This window comes from Anser anser (assembly GCF_964211835.1).
Source record: "Anser anser genome assembly, chromosome: 1".
In the NCBI taxonomy this organism is placed as follows: Eukaryota; Metazoa; Chordata; class Aves; order Anseriformes; family Anatidae; genus Anser; species Anser anser.
Window position 1 is genome coordinate 51,337,496 of NC_139720.1, and position 19,521 is coordinate 51,357,016.

A 19,521-nucleotide genomic window follows, 5' to 3' on the forward strand; every position below is an offset into this window, starting at 1 on the left:
AACGCTCCCAAGGCGTACAAGTTCCTCTCATGCTGTACATGCTTCCTGGATTGATCCAAACATGATAACTTCTTTGGCTTTCAGGTTTTCATCTGCACAGCAGGATTTAGGGACCTCTCTAATTCTTTGCATTTTGTGAGGTTAAAGAGAGACCTAAAATTCTGCAGACTGGCACCAGAACCAGGACATTGTTTCGTTATTTCCAGTAGCTTTCTCAGACAGGCTTTGTTTTAGGCATTTCTGCTTTATTTCATTAAAAAATGGTAGGTAATGCAGAAGATGAGTGGATTAGGGGTAAGTTTCCTCAGAAAGAAAGCAATGAATTGACATTATTTATCACAATTATAAAATTAGTCATTTATCTATTTCAGCTATTTATGAGAAAGAAAGCAAACTATCAAATCAAACCAAACAAACAGAAAACAAGCAAACAAAGTAAAGAAAAAAAAAAAAAAAGCAGCAACAAATACAAACAACCACCACCACCACCAAAAAAAGCACCAGGACGTCAGAATGAACTGCATCATAAAATTATAGGAAAACTAGCAAGGAACATTTGGCTGCTTTCTATGTTCTCACTAGAGATACCAAAGTAGGCATATGTATTTATGGCAATACAGTTTTTAGCGGCTTGCTTTGAACGTTTGTCTTTTAATTTTTCAGTATTTCTTTGATGTCTCCTGAGAAGAAGGAGTGGTTAAAGATATTGCTCTTTCAACAGGAAAAAAAGATATTTTTCTGTTGGTGGATTTTGTAAATTGTCCATGGTGATTACCCAGTCCAGATCTCCATAAGAAATTTTCACTTCCCTGTAGCTCATCAGATCTACTTGACTTCTTTATTTAGCCCAGCGCCCAGTTACATAAAAAGTTACATTTTTTTTCCCTTGAAGTAGTTTATATATTAGCTAAAAAGCATCAGCGTAAATTTCTTCAAAAACTGGAATCTATATGTGTATGCAGCTATACTAACAAAATGCCCATGCACAGTGTATCTTGTTCATTGGTTGCTTTGCTATTTTTACTGTTCAATAATGGTAACAACATCAAATATATTGTAAATATTTGTAGTGATGTTAGCATTATGTTAGCTACCAAGCCCATCAGTATATGTAGTTTCAGTTTGCTTATAATATGTCTAGAAAGAATCACGGTTTTAAGATTGTCACACTCCTTCTCTGTGTCCTCTTATCCCTGTGACCCATATCTGTGATCTCTTAAATTTAATGTATTGCTCATCTATTAGCAGCTCTATTTTAATTTCCTCTCCAGCTAATTCTGCAAATAAAAGACTTCTAGCTGTTTTAATTTTCTCTTCTGACAGCAAAAGACAGATCTGCATTATTAAAATGCCAGATATCTTTATAACTGTTATCAGTTACAGTAATTAATAGAAAATAACAGTAGAATTTGCAAGAGAGTATTATTCTAAATCTTTGTTAATTCATAGTTGTCTGTAAGCTCCCATTTCTCCCCCACCCCACTTATTTTTTGCCCTTTCATTTATTCATTATTAATATTAATATTTATTCGTTATTAATAAATCCTTTAACAAGGATGATGTATAGCTGCTGTGTGTAACAGTACAAAGACCTATTGGCCTTGTATTTCTCAAGTTGAGAAGAAAAGGAAATTTTCTTTCATAAAGCAAACAGCACTTATTAAGAGCCTAAATTATATAAAAGCGAATGGTCTGCATGACAATTATATATATATATATATTTTTTTTAATTAACTGGGACAACAGGCCATGGGTTTAAAATGTAATATATTTTTAAAGTCAGAATTTTCCCTGTTGTGTTTCTCCTAAAGTCTATCACTAGCTTCTGAATGAAAGTTCAGGTCTCATGTAAAGAAGGTGCTTACCTTGCATGGAGCTTTGTTTGTGTCAGATGCAGAGGTGTCATGGCTTCACATCCAGGCTGGCTGATCTGAAATGTAGTACAAAATCATATCCCAGTAATGACAGGGGAAAATATCTAAGATTTAAGATTTAACAGACATTTGGAGGGCATCTTCACATGTTCTAATGTGGGTAGACAACCTTATTTACTTTGATGAAGCTCGTTCACCCTCATGGAATAGTCCTGTGAAAAGATTAATGTGGCCAGGCCAAGTTCATGCACCTTGCTGAAAAGCGTGATCCTTGGTATGGATTTGAGAGGAATTTATTTTGCCCTAGAGGAAAATTTTACGTCAGTTCTGTGAGTAAAGATGAAACGTGATATCTGTCTGTACCAACAGGTTACTCATGATCCTCTTTTGGCTACTCCAGTGCAGCTGTTTTGGTCTCTCTGGTCTTGTGCCATCTACGTCAGCCAGCTGATCTTTTGTTCTGCAGCCTGGGCCTCCATCTGGCCATGCGGCTTCCTGCTTGTCCCTTCCTCTGATCTGTTCATTTCTCTTAAAATGCAGTTCAGTTGCATGCTGAGCATGTACATGGAAGAATGGGCAACAAATCTTTCAGAGGTTTTGAACTTTTCTCTATAAAATAAATTCTACTATTTCCTCTATTCTTTATTTTAAGAATTGGTCAGTGTCTGGGTAACTTATGATGATGTCATCATTTTTGAGAACTGCCTTACTTATGCTTTTCTTTAATTTATTTCTTTAAAATATTTAGATTAAATTTTAGTTTTAGGTTACCACAATGCTTGTTTTTCTTTAATGGACATTCATGAGGTAAATGTACTTGTATCTGGTTATTTCAGATTAGTTTAACAGACAATTTAGAAAGAATGTAGTGACTCCCTTCCTTCCTTCCTTCCTTCCTTCCTTCCTTCCTTCCTTCCTTCCTTCCTTCCTTCCTTCCTTCCTTCCTTCCTTCCTACCTTCCTACCTTCCTTCTTTTTAAAATAATAAATCTTTATAAGTATGCTTAAATTGTTATTGATATGCTTGTTTTATTTTATGCTCTAGTAGTCACCCAAGGCATACACTGAGAGCTGAGATAACATGGTAAACTGAAATTTTACTTTCTAAAGTGAGGACTAGACTCACATTATTTTGCAGAGAAACTCCAAAAAAGTGCTTGACATATAGGGATCTAAAGGAAAAACAACAACAAAAATTGCCCACAAATTTGTCCAAAGGATTCTGGCAGTGGAGTTTTCTTCTTCCCACTGCACTTGTAATACCTCTGCATTTCACAGACTAGCTGTTTGGGGCAGATCAAAACTACAAATTGACATGGATAAATAAGAAAAGCTGTGATGCAAAACTCTGGATGCTAGACAGATGCCTCTGTCTTTTTTTTTTTTTTTTTTTGATATAGCTGTTGCAATAGACCCACACTGCAATAAACGTCCCTTCACCTTTTCTCCTATAGAAAAGATCATGCGGCTGTTGCACTTTTCTTGCTTACCTATATTTGACACATATAAATCACAGCCTCTCTGAAGGTCTTCTGACAGTACTGACAAAGTGAAACACTACAGAGAGCTGGCCACAGAGATGGTTTTCATCCATAAATTTTTGGGGAAAGTTAAACTTGTAAGGGAAATATTTGACTGAAATTTGCATTGGACCCTGCTATTACACAGTGCTGCAATAACAGAATACTCTGAAGTTAGTTACATGTTATTATATTAGACTTTAAATATATAGAATATCTTCCAGGCTTAGACTTTTAGGAGCTCAATATTTACAGAACTGTTTCATTTTGTTATGAAACAAGCCAGTTACCTGCAGTTTAATGCATTTCTATAATACTTTGTGATGATTACTTTTACCTTAAAAATATAATCTGACACTTAGAACACTTATGAACACTTTAGCTGATTTTAACAGCCAAAGAACTTTAGAGTAATGTGTTTAGTGTCCCAAGAAATATTCTGATTTCCCGGTGATTTTCAAAGGTGTTTGGAATCAAACAATTAAAGTAAAGGTTAAAAAATTTAATTTCAAACTTGCTGCTCAGTGACAATAAAGAAGGTTTAAGTGCCTCCCTAAGTTTTCTGCAATTGTTTTCTTTCTTTTGTTTTTCCATAAAATATTTCATTAAGTTGATTTATTTTTTTAAAAAATTTTGATTGTTAGAAGTATAGTTCAGCTCACTTTCAAATATAAAATATCAGAGCAGACTTCTGTTTCAAGATTTAAATTGGTAGCTGGAATAGAAAAAGAAGTCAGAAGACTAAGAAGCCCTCTATAATTCATATAAACCAAAGAAACAAAATAAATAACAGAGAGTGCTAGCAGGGGATAAAGTCAGGCTCCCTAGCTGTGAGTGCACTTTCTCTTTTGTCTTACTGTGTTAAAACCAGGAGTTAATATATCATATCATTCTTGAAGATGCACTGCAAAAATACTACTATCAGGCTATTTATATATGCTCACTGTCAGAACAGATTAGAATACTCATCAATTCTGTCAAGCAATTCTGTCTACCCTATTTTTAGGGAAGTACTACAAGTATTTAAAAGCTTTTATTTTGTTTCTTTTCTGCTATCAAAACATTTTTTCCTTTAAATTCTTAACTACAGTTAAAAAAAAAAAAAAAGTATGCCTCTTACTTTCTGAGTTTTATCTGCTCTTTTAAGAAAATTTCAGATTTACCTAATCTACAAAACAGTGCATGGCATCTACAGATAATTTATTACAGAGCAAAATATTTTAGCTTCCTAACTTCCATTGTCTTGTTTAAAATCATAATCAAAATTTGTATAGATATGCATAGCTTCTTGTTTGAAAACATAATTCCTCAATTTATTTTAATTTATTTAAAAACATACAAACAGAATATTGACAATTTCTATTTATTAGATTTCAGTAAAAAGCTACGTTATAAATTTAGACACTTCTAGATCTGAATTACACAAACTACTTCCTAGCCCAGAAGCACAGAGCAAATGTTCTTTAGCTGCCCTCAGAGAAGCGAGATTTCAGCCTAGGATACAAATGTTTTTGCTCATATGACACCATGCAAGTGCAACTACTGACCCTCTGGACCCACTCTGTATGTCTAAAATTTCAGCTGTGCATACCTGGAAAAGAGTATGTCTTCAGATAGTCAGAAATAAAACTGCTATGATGTGTTAGTACTGCAATATCAGAGATCTCCAGACTCAGTATACCCATTTCAGTGGATCAGGTAAATAGTTCTGCTGAGACTGCAGCTATTAGCATTTCATGCATACAACAATATTGCTTTCAAAATTAGAGTTAATCTTTTTGTTGTTTTTGTTTTCTACTGTGCAGTGTCATGTCAATACAACAGCTTTGTAGTTCTTAGCTCAACGATCTCAGTGTGCTGTTTCATCAAGTCCTAAATTGTTTTTTGCCTTCTAAATGCAAAAATTATTTAGTACTGTTCAGCCAAGGTTCTTCTCATGCTTGCTGAGAATATAATGGTTCTTTGGACTGTTTCAGTTAAACCATCTGATAAGCTAAATACTCTCAAATCATAGTGTCGATCTGTTTATTTTGCACTGAGCCTGTGAAGGAAAAGTCCTTTTAAAGTCCTTTTAATAAATTTATTTCTTAAAATAATTCAATGGTCAAATGTCCTTTATGAAAGTAAAAAATTTTTTCTTTCCTCATGCTGCTGGATATCACTGTTTTTCTTCTCTTTTATAACTGTCATCATCCATTAGTTAATCGTAAACAGACCAGCAATGATGAATTACGCATGAGGCTTCTTTATTTGCCTCTGGCCATCTCTCAAGTAGCAACCTTTTGAGGACTATTACAGGTCATGTTTCTTGAACTGAATCCTGGAAATATATGTTTTAACTCAGCTTCTCAATGTCATCTTCACTCATGGCCTTTCAGACTGACAACAAAATTTATTTTTAAACTAGCATACCTTAATGGAATTGATTTGCCAAAATGAATAGATTGTTTTAAAGGCATGAAGATCTATTCAGCAGAAAGTTCACCAATATTTCATAGTGAGATTATCAACTCCTAATTTTAAAGAACTGTATTAAGGTTTTTCTGCAATAAAAAGGGGTTAATTCTCTAACTCAAAATTTCATTTAAAACTTGTCTGGTTTAACATACAAAGACTCCATTTGTTTTGATTTCTGAAGGCAAAGAACTAGGAATACTTAAGGTTTATTTTAGATAATTTTTTTTGTAGTGAGTACAGTTGATGTTCATCTCAGCTGTACTAGTTTGCCTTATTCTTTAACTTGTTATTAAGTAGTGAAAATTAAAAAAAAAAAAAGTAAAATTGATTAATGAAATATAATAAAAGCTCATGTAAAAAAAAAAAGAAGAATCTTTCAACATTCTGCACTCTAGTATGTGGAGACAAAATAGTGAATCTCAGTACTTTCAGAATTTTCTGCTAAGATTTGTTAATTGTACTCCAATCACTGTAATTACACTAATGAGGCACACCTCTCAGCTGAATTTTTATTTTATTTTATTTTATTGTACTTGAAATTAATTACTTTGATATAAGTAAAAAGTCCAGCTATTTGACTATCTGAAGTACTAACTCCATACTAGGTTGCCTCAGACAAGTACTCTGTAACAGTAAGGGTATAAATGTTATATAACCTACATTCTACAAGATTTCTACACATATATACATATGTAAAAAGGTCTTTTTTGTGTTTTTTTAATTTCTGCAAAGAGGCAAAGGAAATCACACTTTTTTTTTTTTTTTTGTAAAACATTAAATATGATAAGCCCCTTTATGTTTTGATGTTACTTTCAGCCTCTAGAGAAAGTGGACAATGAAATAAGAATTTTTCTTGCATTTCAGATAAGTAATTCTCAATATTTTTGGTCTATGTGTACTATGGATTAGTTGAATTTATTTAAACACTTATGAAGCCTTCAGACAGATTTCCCTGTTTTCTTTTGAAAACATTTTTTTTTTCCCCCAAACATAACTAGACTATGAAGATTAAAGGCTGACTTGTAATTCAAGGAGACAGAGACCTGAGTACAAAGAAAGAACTTTGCATTGCGTATTTTTACCTTTGGTTGCACCCTTACAACAAGCAAGAGTGAAATTTTCAGGAGACTGGTGTGACTTAGAAATATTTTTTAAAAACTTCCTAAGCTTAGAAACCTGGAAGATACAGCTCAGTCAGTAACCTCTGCATTTTCTTTACATTCTTTACATGATTTAGAGTCAAAAAATCTGCATAAGTGGGAAAGGTAACTGTAGATATTTTGAGGTACTGGTGATAATTACTTGATAATTACTACTATTATTGTTAACTGAAATAACTTATGATACATTCCCATCTCGAAAGGTCAAAAAAGTTTTATAATTTTGGATCATCTTCATATTAGAATATCTGATATGAAATGCAAGCATTATTTTCTTCTGCTATTACACTTTTAATATCTTTGTGACTTGATTTACAGCTTCACCCTTTGTTATGAGAACATAGTCTTTTCTTAATTTTCTGTTCCTCATTGCCTGTGAATTGGGAAAACACATATAAATGTTATATTTATTAAGAAAAGAATAACTAAATCAAATTCCAATTTGATGCATGTTACTTTTATATGCTTCTTACTTTTATAAGACTAAAATCTTTAAACAAATTAAATACAATCTCATAAATACTAAAGTCTAGCTGTAATTAATTAAGACTACTTCTATAATACTCACAGGTCACCTAGGACATAGAAGTGCCTAAAGACAATGCCTAGGAACAGCTTCTGAAATGCAGTATATTTTATTCTACCTTTACCAGTTGGTTGGAAAATATATTATAGAAATATATGGATGTAAAAAAAAAAAAAGAAAAAAAAAGTATATCTGTACTATCATGATACACAGATCAGCAGACAATAAAATTTTTACTCTGGCAACTGTCAAGAATCTTAAGTGAAATTTACTTATTATGCTTGCACAGTCTTTTATTTAGGACCCCTAAATAAAGACTTATCTAGTCTTATTGAGGTTGCTAGGAGTGTTGTTGATTTCAGTGAAAATGGCTTTGGTTCTAGATCATTTGTAGGTCTTGCTAGCTTTCAAGCCTACTAATGCAGGACAGATACGGCTCATCACATCACTTTCCTTGGAATTTTCTGTAATTCCTTTTTAATCCCAGAGATTAAAATACTATTTTCTTAAATACTAAATTCATGTTTCTTAGTTCCTTGCTTCAAGAATGCTCTACTAACTCTGAATGAATTTAAGAAAATATGATAAAAGGTTCTGTGAAGTTATGTGATAGGAGAGCTAACAAATACAGAAACTGTGTGTCAACTTTTTAAAGTTTTCCCTCTGCATTTCTAGAAAAAGATATAGTTTACTCTGGCTATTGTTTTTGCACACACAATTATCAAATTGATAATGTTATAAAGTACAGGCTTTGGCTAAGAGACAGAGAAGACGAACAAAACTTCTAAAGTATATCTAATTAAAATTTGTAGAAAAAAAAAAAGAGAGAGAGAAAGGAAATATTTTTTTTCCTCTTGTCTCCTTGTTTAAGCTCCAATTCCATTCTTATTTCAATTCAAATACTCTTATTTTAAAATTGTATTTTACTGAACACTGGAGAGCATGGATCCATTTAATTTTCAATATTAGATGGTGAAGTTGTTTTTTGTTGTTTGTCCATTTTCTTCCTATCTGCATCTGTTCCTTTCATACTATAGCACTCAGCATCTGCTCTCCAGATGTTTACATTGAAACATATAGGTTTTCAACAATAATCAGCCATACTCAAGAATACGTACAGCAGCTCATAGCCAGATTGTAAATACTGTTCATGCGTAACTGTTGTTCAAGTGATTTAGGAAAATGATCCTCATTTTACATGTTGATAGGCAGCTAGGCAGATACAAAACACTGACCTCATGAAAATTAACAGGAAATTCTCATTAATTTTAATGGAATTAGGAATTTTATCCAGCTCCATGCAATTTTTTCGAATTCCTCTATGTTTGGAGAATTTCAACCCAATTCCCAGCATCAGTTATATTTAGGATATGTCTACAAATATTCTATACCTAGACATCATTTTGAACGTTAAATATAGTAATAACACTGTATTATATATACAATTATTATTATTATATTACGTGTATATATATATATAATCAAATAACAAGGAAAATTCTTTTGTTTACTTGATTCATCCTGTCTGCTGTACAAATTGTGAGAGCAGCTCTGATTTGTAACAAGCAGTCTGAAGTGCCATGGGCAGATATCTTTCATATTCACAGTCAGCCTAGTGGAGAATCCCGATTTATTTTATTTTTTTTTTAGTTAACATCTCTGTAATGTACGTATTTTGAATTTATTTTCACAGGTTCTCTTGGGAGCAATCATTTCACAAAGTAACTTTCCCACTCTTGAATCCTAGTAGGGGGCAAAATTGCTGCTAATTGTTGTAATTGTATGTTTCAATCCATTCTGGAGATTCAGAAATTAATCTTATATGTAATCTGATCTGAAGACAGGTCCCCTAGCTTGTTAATTTGCTGCTTTACTAAATAACAATTCTGTTTTACACTTGATGTTTACATAAATTCATCCTATTCTTGGCTTCAGTTAGAGTTTATTTGAACTGTGTCCTACTAACCTGTCAGAATGAAAAATCAATAGTATAATTCTATTTTTCAATGTTAGTAATTCAAATGCTATCTACATTTTTTCATATATGAACCATTAATTTAATTCAGATATTGTTTTAGCAGAACATGATTAAATACAAAACAAATTGCGAGTTTCTGCTTTAGGGAGAGAATTCTTCAATATAAACATGAAAATTCTGAGGACTATCAAAGTGCATACTTAAATGTCAAAAGACTTTTATCAAAAGGGAAAATTCTTAGTTTAAGATTAATACTACCTTTAAAAGGTAGTACAATAAACCAATGTTTGGTGTGTGAATATCTGGATCAAAACACAGGCATCGTCAGCTGTGCAGTGGAATTAAAATGATTTCAAGAACATCTTTATTAAGTCATATAATCATAGAATCGTAGTGTTAGTAATAGAAGAAGAAATAATACAATATTGTTTAGTATGTTACATTTGCGATGTACTGTTCCGAGGCTGCGCTTGGAAGATACAAAATATATGTGCAAGGGTAACATGAGAATGCACCAATTCATGATGAGGAGTAAGGAGGATTAAAAGAATGCTCAATTTGCAAGACATCTAGATAACTGGGGCTTCTTGGACTCTGGGAACTGGGTCAAACCAACCTTGCGGTTTGGACTGAGACCAAGGGCTCAGAGAGCATGCGTGAAAAGGAAAGGTTAAAAAGTTCAACTCTGATGAAGACATCTTACTTCATCCCGACGACCACCCGGACGACCACCAGAGAGTGATACGCAAGCGCAGAAGGACTGATAAGATAATTAGCATACGAAGCGAGGCTAGGTGGAGCTAGGAAATGAATATGCATAGATGAGTTGTGAAACCTAATGCATATGTAGTATCTTAGGAGATAAAAGAGAACCAAGAAAACAAATCAGACGAAGTTAGATTTGGGCAGGCATGCCCCTAACTTCCGGCGCCTAATAAAGCACCTTCATATAATCACTTTGTGGATTATGTGTCTTCATGAACGCTAACATTTTGGCGACCCAGGTGGGACCTCGTGGGCACTGCTGAGGCGGCTCGCGAACTGATCACGCTCCAGCCGGCACCGAGGAGTTTCTCGGGGAGCCATCGGCCGCGACCGACCCCCGCTGCTCACAACGTACCTCTGAAAGGGTAAGAAAAAGGTGCTTTCTGGTAATCGGTACCGATCTGGTCTGGGAGCCTGCCGGTCAGACGCGGCGAAAGCCACGCACGGTTGGGCTAGGGAATTCCCGTGGTAAGCCTAGGCGCCGTCCGTCAGACAGTCGCGAAAGCGCTGCAGGTTCGGCATCAGTGGTCTGGTTTTGCTGCAGGCTCAGCATCTGGTTCGGTTCGGTAAAAGCTATAGCTGATAATGGAAAAACTTAAAAGTATTCTGGGCGGTAATGCTTCGGTACCGCGATCCTCCCCTTTGGGCTGTTTATTAGCACACTGGAAGGAGGGGTGTTTCGGGCAGGAGTTACGAAAGGGTAAACTGGTTGATTACTGTAATGTTTGGTGGCCACAGTATGAACTAGAAGATCAAGAAAGTTGGCCAGAAAACGGAACCTTACAGTACAATACTATCTTACAATTAATGTTATTTTGTAAGCGAAAAGGCAAGTGGGACGAGATTCCTTATGTAGAACTATTTTTCTATTTGCGAGATAAGCCTGAGTGGCAACGCGCTTGCGGGATAATGGTGGCTAAAATAACTGTTGATGAGCATTGTAAAGGATGCAGAGGAGAAAGACGCTGTATAGGACATCAAGCGTTAGAGAATGATAGGTATTACAGACGGGATGATGGAAATATAGATTTGGAAGTAGTACCATCAGCCCCGTTAGAACAAGGGCAGACTGTCAGGGAAGGAAGCGGGGATAGTGAGGGGGAGGAGGAAGAAAAAGGAGCGGTAGCTTCGGCTACCCCGGTATCGTATAGAACCCGACAACGAGAGCAGAAAGTTGTGGATGAATGGATGATAAGAAAGAAAGGCGGAATAAGACAAAAGGGAAACATAATTGCTCCACTCAGACAAGGAGTAGGGACGGAAGGGCCAGTATATGTTAAAGTACCGTTTACTCCGGGAGACCTAGTAATTTGGAAACAAGCAGCAGGGACATATCGGGAAAACCCGGATAAAGTAGCCAGGGTAATGAAAATGATAATTAAAACCCAGAATCCGGACTGGGATGATCTTCAAGTAATATTAGATACATTAATGGACTCGACAGAAAAAGATATGGTGTTAAGGGCAGCTAGAGAAAGAGCAAAAGAGGATGTTCGGAATGGATTAGTCTCGGGAAGCGTAGATCAGAACTTCCCGACGGAAGACCCGCAATGGGACTATAATACAGGGGATGGTCTGAGGAGATTGAAGAGATACCAGGATTGGATCCAAATAGGGGTGCAGAGTGCTATGCCTAAAACTATAAATTGGTCTAAATTGTATAATGTTAGGCAGGAGAAAACCGAATCTCCCTCTGCATTTTTGGAAAGGCTTAAGGAAACTGCAAAGAAATATACTGACCTAGATATAGAAACAGAACAAGCTAAAGCACAATTAGCTCTTATCTTTTTAGGACAATCACAGGAGGACATCCGGAAGAAATTACAGAAACTGGAGGGAGGAGACCTGAGAAATATGGATAGACTGTTAGAAATAGCCTGGAAAGTATACAACAATAGAGAAAAAGAATCCACCAGGAGGCAGCAACAGAATTTGTTAGCAGTAATTCAAGGCAGAGGAAACCAAGGATTCAGAGGGAGAGGAAGAGGATTTGCTAGAGGACGGGGAGTTAGTATCGGAAGGGGTCGCGGAGACTTTGGTGGAAATCCGGGAGAAAGATTAGGATTGAATCAGTGTGCTTATTGTAAAAAGGAGGGGCATTGGAAAAATGAGTGTCCGTTTAGAAGAGACCAATTCTCGGGAAGTTCATTTCAGAATCAGGAAGCCATTAAGGCAATGGTGCTGGGAGATTTTAGTAGCTGACTAGATACAGAACATAAAACAGTCAAAGAACCTTTAGTAAAGATTCAATTAGGGGATAAGGAAGTAAAGTTCTTGATAGATACAGGAGCAACATATTCAGTGTTAAATAGTTTAAAAGGACGATTGGGAACTAAGACAACTACAATAATTGGAGCCACAGGGAAGGGGGAGGGACGGCCATTCTTACAACCCCTTGATTTGCGTTTTGGGGGTAAGGAACTAACCCATGAATTTTTGTATGTACCAGAATGCCCGATTCCACTCTTGGGACGGGATCTATTAGCTAAATTAGATGCAACAATAACCTTTGAGGATGGAGAATTAATAATGAAGGTACCTGAGTCCAAAGTAGGACAAATCCTAATGATCAAAGATAAACCCTTTGTTAATATTCCAAGAGAAGTAGAAAATGCAGTTATACCAACAGTATGGGAAACAGATGTACCAGGGAAGTCGAAACTGGCACAACCGGTAAAGGTGGAATTAAAGGAAGGAGCCAAACCTGTTCGAATCAAACAATATCCACTTAAGATAGAAGCTAGGCAGGGGATAGTGAAAATTATTGACAAATTTCTTAAATATCAGATTCTGGAAGAATGTAAATCGGAATACAATACTCCAATTTTTCCAGTAAGGAAGCCGAATGGTGAGTATAGATTGGTACAAGATCTTAGAGCAATAAATGAAATAACAAAGGACATTCACCCAGTAGTGGCTAATCCTTATACATTGTTAACATCTGTGAGAGAGATATATAAATGGTTTACTGTGATAGATTTAAAGGATGCCTTCTTTTGCATACCTCTTGATAAAGATAGTAGAAAATTATTTGCCTTCAAATGGGAAAACATATTGAAGTTTTTGTACCACATATGGTAACAACTGTTTTAGAACAAAAGGGGGGCCACTGGCTATCACCCAGCCGAATGATGAAATATCAGGCAATACTAACTGAACAAGATGACGTAACCTTGAAAACAACTAACCTGTTAAATTCAGCAGTATTTCTAGGAACTGTTCCAGAAGAAGGACCGTTGGAACACAATTGTGTGGAAATAATCGAACATAACCATGCGAGCCGCGAGGATTTGAAGGATGTACCCCTTGAAAGGTATGACTGGAAACTTTTTACTGATGGTAGTAGTTTTGCGGAGAATGGAACACGATATGCAGGGTATGCAGTAACAACCCTGAAGACAGTAATCGAAGCAAAACCTTTACCACCTGAAACATCAGCACAGCGAGCGGAACTGATAGCCCTACCTCGAGCACTGGAACTGAGTAAAGGGAAGATGGTAAATATTTGGACAGATTCAAAGTATGCTTTTGGAGTAGTCCATGTTCATGGAACATTATGGAAAGAAAGAGGGCTGTTGTCCTCACAAGGAGCCAATATAAGATATCAAGAGGAGGTGTTAAATTTGATAAATGCGGTACAAAAACCAAAGCAAGTGGCTATTATGCACTGTAAAGCTCATCAAGGAGGAACCTCAAAAATATCAGAAGGGAATCGGCTGGCAGATCGAGCAGCTCGACAAATTGCTCGGGAGGTGTGGAATGTAATGGCTTTGGTACCACTCAAGGTAGGCCCCACCTGTCTTAATCTTCCCAAGGAACCAAGATATTCACCAGAGGATGAGAAATTAGCACATCTCCTAAAGGCCCGAAAGAACTCTGATGGACGGTATGTAACTGCTATGGGCCAGGTAGTAATACCCCCCTTGGTGATGCGAGAAATACTTCAGACAAGACATAACGAGTGTCACTGGGGTGCAGAGGCAATGGTAACATTTTAAAACGTAGCATTATCTCTACACATATGTTAACAATGGCAAAATCAGTAATGTCAAAGTGTGAGATTTGTCTGAAAAATAATCCAGTAGCAAGAAAACATGCTGAAATGGGAAGAGTTAGAGTAGGAATAGAACCAGGAGATTACTGGCAAGTTGATTTTGTAGAGTTACCTAGGACTAGGGGATATAGGTATTTGTTAGTAGGGGTTGACACCTTTTTCAGATGGCCAGAAGCCCTTCCCTGTCGCACCAATCAAGCTAAAGAGACAGTAAAATGGTTACTGCGGGAAATCATTCCGAGGTTTGGGGTACCATTAGGAATATCCTCGGATAGGGGGCCGCACTTTGTTTCATCTGTGGTTAAAGACGTAAGTCGACTATTAGGAATTTCTTGGAATTTACATACTGCATGGAGACCCCAATCTAGTGGACAGGTAGAAAGGATGAACCAAACTCTAAAGGGACAGATCAGTAAAATCTGCCAGGAAGCCAAAATACAATGGCCACAAGCTTTGCCTATAGCCTTATTGAGAATAAGGATAAAGCCAAGGAGTGGAATGTCAGTAAGCCCATACGAGATAATGTATGGAAAGCCTTACGAATCCCCAGAACCAAATCCTAACATGCATATAACAGGGAACCAGGATGTTCATAATTATGTATTGTCTCTTGGTAAAACTTTAGCTCAACTTCGAAGTGTTCTGGTGTGGAACCGACCGTTGGCACTGGAAAATCCTGTCCACGACATACAGCCAGGTGACCGAGTGTACATTAAAAACTGGAATGAAGAACCCCTGAGAGAACGGTGGGCCGGACCTTATCAAGTATTATTGACTACTTTTACAGCTGTAAAGGTAGAAGGGGTGGATGCTTGGATTCATTATACTCGGGTGAAAAAGGTTCCTGAATTTTGGTCAGTGCGAGCAATCGGAGATATAAAACTACAGATGAAGCGCGTATAACCATACAATGTTGGGGTTCTTGACAACAGTAACGATAACAGTAATTGTTTTGTGTAAATACCTTGTAATTGGGTTCCTAGAAATACCAGAAAAATATAAGAAAGAGGAAATATTCAGAGGAGAAAATGTTACTTTGGAATGTGGAATGCACAACGATAAACCAATAACAATTAGCTCTCTACAGGTGGTCTGGGAAAAAATAAATGACTCTGGACAGAGCCAGGAAATATACGTAGACACAACCAGGGACAATACAGGATTGAAGGCTGGATGGGAGGGGAAGGCGTACGTAAGTATAACCATAGAATTGGGCCAACAACTGAGAGGAGCTACCACCTTAACCCTGTTTAGTGTTACTAAAGTCAACAAAGGAAATTACCGGTGCGTGGTAACACATGAAAATAGCACAGATTACGGGATAAGAGAGATATTGGTATATCCGAAATTGGATAAAGGAATATTGGTAGCCCACTGAAAAGGATCTAGAAGAAAAAGAGAGGGCCAGGTACCATGGACACAAGTGGTACAGATCCCACACAGGCAACCATCAGAGAATTTACTGGTAGGATTGATTAAAGATTTTGCCATAATGAAAGGAACTGATAGAATTACTGCTTGTTTGCCCATCCCAAAAGCAACGGGGGACCCGCTTGAGTGGGGTATAATAACCTCCCCACTGCCCCAAGTAAAAGGAAATGAAACAATTCAATGTAAAGAAGTGAAAGTTCTAGAGAGGATAAATGTTACACAATACTATAGGAAACTGAGCCCCCCAACATCAAGGTCTGAATGTGAAAAGAAGAACTACCATTGCATAACAAGAGGCAGATTTAAGAATGTGGGACAGTGTTATTACGACGAACTACGTGTAGTAGAAGGAGTTAGAGAAAAGATTGTTTGGGAATGTCAAGAGAAAAATAAGCCAAAAGGAATGAAAGGGTGGGATAGTGATTGGACAGTAAGTTTATTGCAGAAATTCCAGTATGGAGGGAATACATCATGGTGTATTAAATGGCAGGGAAAGCAGAATGGAACTGATCAGTTTTATACAGTAAGCCGGGTTGACAGTAGTGGTAGACAAGAGTCAACAAAGGTAGCTTGGTGGACTTGTGAGAAGAAATATACTTGCGACAGTAATAATGAAGATGTTGAGCACTTACTTCTGGTATTGATAGCTCTTAGGGCAGGATGTGCTTGCCGAGGAATTAAGTACAATTCGGAAAGAAATAGCCAGGCTAGTCAAGTCGCAGTGGATTGTAGCTATAGTACCATACAAAGTCCAGGACAATTTGTATGGGCAGCCAGTGATGGAACTTGGACTACACACCTGCCGATAGATGGGGAAGTAAAAGAAATAACTCTAGGACTCCCCACATTGTGTCCAATATGGAAAAAGTCTCCTTTTAAGGGAAAGTTGGAAACCCTACAAATTAATAGGGCAAAAAGAAGTTTAGAAGAAGGGGCAGATGAAGATACATGGCATGAACCCTCAGATGGAGTAAAATTCAGTTGGGCGTTAGAATCTCTATTTGCACAGGTAGCTACTTATCGAAATAGGGAAATGATTTATAAACTTACAGGACAAGTGAGTAGGCTTGCGAGAGCCACAAAAGAAGGCTTTAGAGACCTTAATATCCAACTACAAGCTACAACTAAAATGGTGCTACAGAATCGATTAGCATTAGATACACTGTTATTAAAGGAACATGGAGTATGTGGATTTCTAAAAGATCGTATTGATCATTGCTGCATCCACATTCCAAATGTGACTATTGACGTAGAACATGACATAGAACAACTGGTTCGAGTGGAACAAGATGCAGAACAGGAAGAGAAAGATATGACAACGAGTTGGTTGGATAAAATTTTTAGTGGATGGAATATTAGTAATTGGGTTAAGTCCTTACTGGAGACAATAATTATATTGGTGATTGTAGGGGTACTAATTTGGTTAACATTTATAATGCTGAAAAGTCTGATTCTAAGGAAGACAACCTGGAACCGGACAGTGATGCAAACTATTGCTCAGCAAATGGAACCACATCCTCAATATCCTCCACCGGCATCTAACAACTTTGGATTTCAGAGAAAGAATCTGAGGAACCCAGGAGGTGAAATAGAATGAAAACCGAATAGACAAGATCAGTTTCAGATCAAGTGAACCCAACCAGAAGAGTGAACGTAACATAAAGCAGAAGTGGTGGACTTATGAAATGTTGTGACAATCCTAATCTTTGTAATTTCCTTGATTCTTAATGATGTAATTTTCCGTGATTATATTATTGGTGAGCACTGAGTGTAAAATATTTTAGTTAGTTAGTGAAAGCATTTGCCCTCCTCGAAAGGAGTGAAATGCTTTCAAAGGGGGGAAATGTTAGTAATAGAAGAAGAAATAATACAATATTGTTTAGTATGTTACATTTGCGATGTACTGTTCCGAGGCTGCGCTTGGAAGATACAAAATATATGTGCAAGGGTAACATGAGAATGCACCAATTCATGATGAGGAGTAAGGAGGATTAAAAGAATGCTCAATTTGCAAGACATCTAGATAACTGGGGCTTCTTGGACTCTGGGAACTGGGTCAAACCAACCTTGCGGTTTGGACTGAGACCAAGGGCTCAGAGAGCATGCGTGAAAAGGAAAGGTTAAAAAGTTCAACTCTGATGAAGACATCTTACTTCATCCCGACGACCACCCGGACGACCACCAGAGAGTGATACGCAAGCGCAGAAGGACTGATAAGATAATTAGCATACGAAGCGAGGCTAGGTGGAGCTAGGAAATGAATATGCATAGATGAGTTGTGAAACCTAATGCATATGTAGTATCTTAGGAGATAAAAGAGAACCAAGAAAACAAATCAGACGAAGTTAGATTTGGGCAGGCATGCCCCTAACTTCCGGCGCCTAATAAAGCACCTTCATATAATCACTTTGTGGATTATGTGTCTTCATGAACGCTAACAGTAGAGTCATTAAGGTTTAAAAAGACCTTCAAGATCATCTGGTCCAACCATACCCCTATCACCAATAACACTCACTAGACCATGTCCCTAAGTACCACATCCAACCTTTTCTTAAACACCCCCAGGGACAGTAACTCCACCATCTCCCTGGGCAACCCGTTCCAATGCCTGACTACACTTCCTGAGAAGAAATGTCTTCTAGTTTCTAACCTGAACCTCCCCTGGTGCAACTTGAGGCCAATCCCTCTAGCCCTATAACTTGTTATCTGTGAGAAGAGGCCAACCCCCAGCTCCTCACAACTTCCTTTCAGATAGTTGTAGAGAACAGTATGGTCTCTCCTGAGCCTCCTCTTCTTCAGACTAAACTCCAGTTCCCTCAGCCGTTCCTCATAAGACTTGTGTTCCAGACCTTTCACCAGTTTCGTAGCCCTTCTCTAGACATGTTCCAGGGCCTCAATGTCTTTCTTGTAGTGATGGGCCCAGAAGTGAACACAGTACTGCAGGTGCAGCCTCACCAGAGCTGAGTACAGGGGGATGATCACCTCTCTGGTCCTGCAGGCTACACTGCTCCTGATAAGAACCAGAATGCTTTTTGGCCACCTGGGCACACTGCCAGCTCATGTTCAGGTGAGCATCAACCAACATCCTCAGATCCCTTTCCTCTGCACAGCTTTTGAGCCACTATCCCCCAAGCCTGTAGTGCTGCATGGAGTTGCTGTGGCCAAAGTGCAGGACTCAGCATTTAGCTGTGTTGAACCTCATCCCATTGGCCTCTGCCCATCCACCCATCCTGTCCAGGTCCCTATGCAGGGCCTTCCTACCCTCTGGCAGGTGGACACTTCCTGCCAACTTGGTGTCATCTGCAAACTTACTGACGGTGCACTTAATTCCCTCATCCAAATAATCTATAAAGATATTAAAGATAGCGAGCCCCAACACCGACCCCTGGGGAACACCACCGGTGACTGGCCGCTAGCTGGATTTCACTCCATTCGCCACCACTCTCTGGGTCCAGCTGTCAAGCCAGTTTTTAACCCAGCAAAGAGTGTACCTGTCCAAACCATGGGTCTCCAGCTTCTCCAGAAAAATACTGTGGGAGACCATGTCAAAGGCCTTGCTGGAGTCTAGGTAGACTACGTCAACAGCCTTTCCCTCATCCACCAGATGTGTTACCTGGTCACAAGGAGATGAGGTTGGTCAGGCAGGACATGTCTTTCCTGAACCCATGCTGACAGGACCTGGTCCCCTGGTTGTCCCGCATATGCTGCGTGATTACATTCAAGATGACCTGCTCCATCACCTTTCCTGGCACCAAGG

At 37.7% G+C, this 19,521-nt stretch overlaps 2 protein-coding genes across 12 annotated transcripts in view; both read left to right on the plus strand.

Annotated features, from left to right (window-relative positions):
* MGAT4C (MGAT4 family member C) overlaps window positions 1-19,521 on the plus strand; it is a 427,868-nt gene that overhangs the window by 30,589 nt on the left and 377,758 nt on the right. The gene's annotated exons all lie outside the window — the stretch shown is intronic.
* Window positions 9,909-18,198, plus strand: LOC310892398 (uncharacterized protein). The gene is made up of 2 exons (XM_083820101.1): window positions 9,909-10,644; window positions 14,959-18,198. The coding sequence occupies exon 2, from the start codon at window positions 15,826-15,828 to the stop codon at window positions 17,359-17,361; it is 1,536 nt and encodes a 511-aa protein (XP_083676227.1). The 5' UTR covers window positions 9,909-10,644; window positions 14,959-15,825; the 3' UTR covers window positions 17,362-18,198.